The sequence below is a fragment of the Penaeus chinensis genome, chromosome 3 (genome assembly GCF_019202785.1).
Source record: "Penaeus chinensis breed Huanghai No. 1 chromosome 3, ASM1920278v2, whole genome shotgun sequence".
NCBI classification, from domain to species: Eukaryota; Metazoa; Arthropoda; class Malacostraca; order Decapoda; family Penaeidae; genus Penaeus; species Penaeus chinensis.
Window position 1 is genome coordinate 24,512,558 of NC_061821.1, and position 7,500 is coordinate 24,520,057.

At 34.5% G+C, this 7,500-nt stretch overlaps 1 protein-coding gene across 4 annotated transcripts in view; it reads right to left on the reverse strand.

Annotated features, from left to right (window-relative positions):
* LOC125039015 (alpha-tubulin N-acetyltransferase-like) overlaps positions 1 to 7,500 on the reverse strand; it is a 30,841-nt gene that overhangs the window by 11,636 nt on the left and 11,705 nt on the right. For 2 of the 4 annotated variants that reach the window (XM_047632748.1, XM_047632737.1), the window contains exons 4-9: positions 7,199 to 7,346; positions 6,823 to 6,982; positions 5,806 to 5,884; positions 3,557 to 3,592; positions 1,407 to 1,612; positions 876 to 1,066 (exon numbers count right to left, since the gene is read on the reverse strand). In XM_047632748.1, coding sequence (XP_047488704.1) covers positions 876 to 1,066; positions 1,407 to 1,612; positions 3,557 to 3,592; positions 5,806 to 5,884; positions 6,823 to 6,982; positions 7,199 to 7,346 — 820 coding nt within the window. The remainder of the gene's footprint in view (positions 1 to 875; positions 1,067 to 1,406; positions 1,613 to 3,556; positions 3,593 to 5,805; positions 5,885 to 6,822; positions 6,983 to 7,198; positions 7,347 to 7,500) is intronic. The other 2 variants (XM_047632756.1, XM_047632744.1) reach the window with 2 other exon arrangements.

Below are 7,500 nucleotides of genomic sequence, written 5' to 3' on the forward strand. Positions count from 1 at the left end.
TCAACTTATCATCTCACGTCAATCTACTCAGGCAAGAACACATTAATACGAAGTCATAATCACTGACCATTGAAACTCGTTAACAGTCACTCACATTCTGTTATCAGATCATGCCAATCTCAACCTCTGCAGTTTACTCTTTAGGCAAAATACAAACCATCCGTACACTGACCCAGCCTAAGCAACACTGTTCAGTCAAAAGCTTTCATATGCTCTAGCATTTCATACCTTCATAGAGGATATTTCTCCTGTACTGATTACATACCACACTTTCTTAAGAATTAAATTGAGTTTCTATAGCATAAAATGAAACATTGCCACAACAAAAATGAAATAAGAATGTGACATTTTAAACTCATCAGACAGTAAAAAACAAAATTATCACATATCACCTCAAGATGTCTATTACAAGTTTTAAAGAAATTAGAATATATACAAACTGCGGAGTCAAACAGGAGAACTCGAGGTCTTGGTCAACATTCCTGACTTCATAGGTAACCTTAATATGAACTGTTGCACAATATCATTCTCAAGTATTTAAAATCTGACATATCTGTCATTACACAAACATTCACTTTGTGTATTGAATACATCCAGTTTGAAAATTAGATGATACCACCTATCTACTATGATTCTCTTAAATGCTTTGAACTATAAGACCTAAGTGCTGGAAGGCTTGGGTAAATAGCCAGAGAAATTCCTCTTTGCTACTATGGAAGGTTTCTATTTTGTACAAGAGAATAAAGGACCAAATGTAAACAACAGTAACTTCTTTAACAGTTCCGCTAAAAAAAAAAAAAAATCTCCCTAAACACGATATTTGTGAATTCACATACACCAAGGTCACATCCATCAAACACTCCTTCCTGACGTACCTGGAGACTGGTCTGGAGCTTCTGATAATGCCATCTGATCCACTTTCTCGACAATGCCATCCTCTTCCACGGATGGCTGCTGGTTGATCACGCTGCCCTCATCCTCCTGGTCATCGTGCGAAGCCTTGGAGGGGGAGCCACCACGCTCAGGGGACGTGGCCGGTGTGGGAGCAATGGACCCCTCCATGCTTCTGGGGTTATTAAGGAATATTAATAAATAAGTTGGTAATAAGGGAAGAAACAAAATGATAACAGTAAATATTGATGTATTGTTATACATTACTGGTGTTATTATCAAAAACATATACATAGCAGACTGAAGTATTCATGTGCATACTCTATATCACATCTCTTTCCCTTAGTAAAAAACAGCAGCAGCAGCAGCAATGCTTAATCAATAAACACGTAATTTGCACAATACCTATTGCCCAAATATAATTCAATATATCTCATAAAATAAAACATAACATATCATTACGGAGAAGAAGAAGAAGAAGAAAAAAAAAAAAAAAAAATCCACTCCATGCTCACCTGTGCCCGTCCACCATGTCCGCACTGTCCTTGCGGCTGCCAGGCTGTGAAGTGGTAGGGGGAGTATGAGGGTGTGAACGGGGGGGAGAGCCGCCCCATGGGGTACGCAGAGGAGACCCAGTGTTAGAGGGGGTGCGAGAGGCTGAGTAGGAAGTTGGGGTGCGAGAGTACGGAGATTCGCCTCCTGACCTCGGCCCTCGCATCCACTAGAAAGGTGGGTGGGGTTAGAGACTGTGCCTGGCCTTTAGTATGCCTGTCTGACTTAATTTACAAGATTTTTCTTTTCAAGGGACTACATTTAGAAAATCTGAATGAAAAAAGAAAGAAATTTTCTTTTTTTTCTCTTCAGTATTCTAATCAGTATTCTAACATTTACATGAAAAAAGTTGAAGCTTATATTCCTTACTGAAATAAAAGACGTATCACAGACTAGAATTCCACTACATCACTGATTCACTTTCCATTTATATAACAGTGTGTATTCAAAGCCCTACTATCTTACAACAGTAAAACCATTGTCAATAAAATTGTGATTCATATTACAAATAACAATTAAAATATGGATATCTTCCTCTTAGTAATACTGATGATAATGATATTCATAATAATAATAATAATGATAAAAAAAAACAATAAAAACAATACTAACAAGAACAATATTCAACATTGCCTCAATCTACAAATTAAAACACAGTTTAACCTGTTATCAGAATCCAAAGTTCACTGATTTAATAGATATGAGACTGACAATTTTTGTCTACTCTAATATACTTCTTTTCTTACTACTTCAAAGCATCTGTGACTGCATGCAGTCAGGTTCTCAGAATAAGCTAAGCATATCCATATAGAAATTCTCAGACATTAAATAAAGGCATCACATATTCTGCATGCGACTACATAAAAACAAAGCTGAGAGGAGTCTTTTATTCTAACCCTGCACTTGTGTTTTCAAGAACCCTAACATTATCCTATGGTAAATGGAAAAAACAACATAAGTTAATAGCCCCCTTTGCCTCCTGTCATCCCCATTATTTCTCAAGACTGTATCACTGAGATGCTTTGGTCAGATCCTCCAAGCTATCCTGATCCCTGGATACATGTTCTTTGGGATACACACAACACATACTCAACCTGTTAACCACAAACCTGGAAAGAGGTGCTTCCATAACTTGTTGGTATTCATGCAGGACAGAAATCTCCACTAAAGAAAAATACTCACACTTGATTTTTTTTTTTTTTTTTCAAAAAAAAAAAAAATAAATAAATAAAAAAAAATACAATAAAAAATAAATAAATAGTTCTATGAGACCAAATGCTTTATTTTGTACATTCAAGAATGTTGATAAGCAAAGCATGCATGGTCATTTAAGGTATACAAAAAACAAAACAAAAAACAACACTGAAATAATAAAGAAAAAAAAAAAAAAAAAAAATTTTCTTTCTACAAAGAAAAAGGCAACAAAGAGAGAGAAAAATACTAGCCCTCAAAATGTTATACATTTAAGTCACTATGATGGACAACTTTTTTTCAAATATAAAAAATACACTATCTACAGAGCAACTTAAAGTAGCTTAACAACACAACTCTCTTACTACAGTATGTATGAATTCCCAGAATAATAATCAAGTTGTGCTTCCTTCTTAAGTTACATCAATTCAAACTTTGTTGGAAGACAAATATTCCAGTAAAACAACAAGTAAACATCTGAATGGTTTGCATGTTTGCCTTTTAGTATGTACCCATATGCCACCTGTGCCATTGCACACTTGATTTTTTAATGATAAATATTGAAAAAGAGTGTAGTAATATGATTTCCAAATTATTCTCAGACACTTAAAATGATTCATGAAACTAATAAACAAGAAAATGAAATAAAATAAATAAATAAATAAATAAAATAAATAAATAAAATAAAGTAAATAAATAAAATAAATAAAATTCTATAGGCCAGGTAAACACAAAACCATTTTTAGCCCTGGGGATCAATCTTTGCTGGTTTCCCTGCAATCCACCAATTAATGCTGAGGAAATACTTTCTCAAAATAAAGCCACCAACTAAGCGTGGCCGACACACATGCAATTCTGAGGGAGAGGGGAAGGGCGCACAACACAGACATAGAGGGAAGCACATTAGGGGGAGCCTACCAACCTGTCCTACTGCTTCCTTACTTCCCTGTTCTTCTGACTGTGATGGGAGAAAGGACGTGAGAGAACGAAAGAGTGAGAGACAGAGAATAGGAGGAAGATGAAGAGTGACAGAGTGGGGGGAAAAGTACAAACTTTGTATTACCAAACTTTGCCTAATATACCTAAACAAAATATATAACAAATAGTTTATGTAATTTCATGTGCCTTGAGTCACCAACGTGTGACTTGGGGACAGCAAATAAGAACTTCTACTACAAATTAAAGCAAAGTCAATAATTCTTAAGAAATTCTGACTTTGATTCATCTCTCTTTTTATCTTATCTAAATATCTGTGAATAAAAATAACTTTGTACTAGTCTCACAGATATAAATATATAAATACATACATTTAACTTAACATTTCTTAAAATTCTATATACAAAAATAGTTACTCATCATACTGAGGGTTTATCATAGAAAGGGCATATGTAGACCAGGCACTTGCATGAGGGCAGATTAATTAAACACCTCTGGAAAATGGAACAGACATTACTTTTAGGGAAACAAGGGAAGCATGTGAGTGGGCCAAAGAGAGGGATTGTGACATGAGACTTTATGAGGAGAGTGAGGCCAGTGCCAGGCTACGTGAGATGGCTGAGTGATTCAAGGCATGAGGTGCATTACGTTGTCTGTTTAATGAGATGTACTAGATGGAATGTTGGGTGTCAAAGGCAGAAATGCCAGATCAGTTTGCTGGAGACACACTGCTTTTCACAGAAGAGGCTGGAGAGAGACTACAAAGACAGGTGAGTTAATCTGGTAGAGTGTAGAGAAGGAGAAAGCTTACTGTGAGTGTGAAGTTGAGTACAATTATTCAAGGTTGCAAAGGAGAGTGGAAGTTCTACACAAGATCATAAGTGAGGGAGGAAGAAAAAGGTGAAGAAGTGCATACATTTTAAGTTTGAAGGGAACTGGAAGTTTCAGCAGGTGGGATTTTGGAAGAGCAAATAACACAGACTATTCATCAACTAGGGACTGCTGCTGAATGTTTAGGACAAAAGAGCTAAGGGTCTCAGGAAACAAGTACAATTTAACATTGAAGAAACATCTCTTAGAAACATCTCTAACATAAAAAATTATATTTATATAACACTAAATTACAATAGTTGCTACTGTTTAAGTACAGATGAATAAGAAATTCAGTAAAAAAAAAAAACTGTATCCACCTTCTGCTGACCTGAATTTGCAAACACATATACAATGTGAAAAATCATTGCACACAATATGAACATTGACTTCTGTCCCCGCTTTTTACATTTTTTAATATCCTAAACAAATTTTATTAAATATACCCTTTCATATTTAACACCCAAAGGACTACCTCTCTATTTCTACTTTATTTCACTCATATTCCAGTATATATAAATAAACCACTATCATTCCCTATGAACGCATTCTTCTACATCTAGACATTCCAATATTCAAATTATCCCTTTTATATCCTTCTGTACAAAGTAGGCTTAAAAACCTGTATACTCTCTGAAAATCAAGTGCTAAGCAACAGGGGATTCCAATATCTCAAATTGAAAAATAAAAAGAGAAAAAAGTAAGTGGAAGTTGAAAGCTGAAGTGGGAAGGATCTCTACCTTTCTTCAATATTTGCCAACTTCCAACTTTCCTAAACCTATGACAATCAAAGTAAAAGGGCCTCTGTAGGAGTACCATTTTTCAATGTCTCTCTCTCTAAAAACATATATTAGTAAAACTGGGCATGAAAAATTAGTCTGTTACAGAGTAAAAAATGGAGTTTATATAAAACAGACATCATTAAAATAGAATATACCCTGATCCTATTACCATTCTTTAAAGCAGCAATAGTCAGTTGTTGCAGATTACATTGCAAAAATGTGATAGTCATGCACTGTATTAATATGCTCTTCCTTGTGGCAACAGATAGAAACATGCAGCAGTAGAAAATAAATACCTACATTCATTATCACCATGAACATATGATAGCATACATTTAACTATTGTATTGCAAAATCAGTGACTTCAAAATACAACAAAGAATGGAAATTAAACTCTTTCTCTTTTACCTGACTAAGAGATATCAATCTAAACACAAACAAGGGAAAAGTACACTAGATTTAGCAGGGTCACAACTACAGACATGAAACTATTACTACTCTAATATATCAACTGAAACTAAGAAATGAAACAAGAAAGAAAAAAGTCAATGAACAGATCATGGGCCAAACAACTCCAACTTACCTCCAGGGTGGTCTGGTAGCGTGGAGACAGCCTGGCTGCGGGAGTGTGGCGATCGGGACGGCCATGCAGGATGTCAACCCTGATAAAGAGGCGACTCGTCAAGTTAAACAGCAACACGAATAATGAGAAAAAGTGGTAAACAGTCCTTTTTTTTTTTTTTTTTTTTTTTTTTTAAAGCAAATTGTGCGTTTCAGAACAATTCAAACCAACTCGCAGTTTATACACTTGGGTAGAACTCTCATAAGTAGGATGTATTCCCATCAGACATGTAATCATTTGTGGTTCCATGATAAGTAACAACATCTTATATAAGATGACAATACAGTTTTATATCCTATAAAAGAGTAAGAAATATAAATAAACAGCATTGCACCATACACACACATATACATAAATACACACACACACACACACACACACACACACACACACATACATATGTATGTATGTAGATTCACTCACTCCCTGCATATACCTATATCTATATCTATCTATCAATCTATCTATTTATATATGCACACATATATACATATCTAAAAAAGAAAAAAAAAAAAAAAAATATATATATATATTAATATATTTATACATATACACATACACATACACATACACAAAATCACACACACACACACACACACACACACACACACACACACACACACACACACATATTAATATATATATATATATTTTTCTTTTTTAGATATGTATATATGTGCATATATATAAATAGATATGTATGTATGTAGATTCCCTCACTCCCTGCATATACCTATATCTATATCTATCTATCAATCTATCTATTTATATATACACACATATATACATATCTAAAAAAAAAAAAAAAAAAATTATATATATATTATATAAGATGACAATATATATATTATATATATATATATATATATATATATATATATATATATATATATATATATATATATATTTACACATACACAAACACAAACACAAACACACACGCACGCACACACGCGTAAATACTGTCATGAAACCTACATGCTATTGGCCTGCCTTGATGGGTTTGATGGCCGACCAGCTGAGTGGGAGTAGCTTGAGGTGGAGGACCGCCTGGAGCCGCTGGGAGACTGGTTGCGCTCGGGGGAAGCCGTGCGTGGACTGCGGCTCACCACAGTCATGGCGGCTTCGTCTGTTGTTACTATTAAATGTGAAGTTGGAGTCAATTCAATATCTTGCTACAGGTTAGAAAATTAATATATCTGATTACTCTTTTTAAAGTGATTAGTAGTTAATTCATGAGAATAATATAAATATTCTATTTCAACTCTTTAATAACATAAGAGAGAAATACAAAAAAACAAAAAAATTAAGAACAAAAATATAGGAGGAGGATCCTTCAAAAGCAAACACTTACTGGGGCGATCTTGGAAGAAAGAATCAAAGATTACAAAGTTGTTAATCTGTGGAATTGTCCTACTGAGGCCATAATGCTTGCGTAAGAAGGCTAAGAATTTATCTGACGGCTTGTCCACAGCCATGTGCTCTGGCCGCACATTTTGCTCCTGCAGATGGCCAAAAACAGAACCGTCAAGTACAAGTGCCCACCATATTTCTCTTATAAGCAATCATTATTTCAAAATATCTTTATCTTAACCTATGAGTGATCAAATGCAATATATATTGCATAACATATGAATCATCTAGTGTCCATAAAAT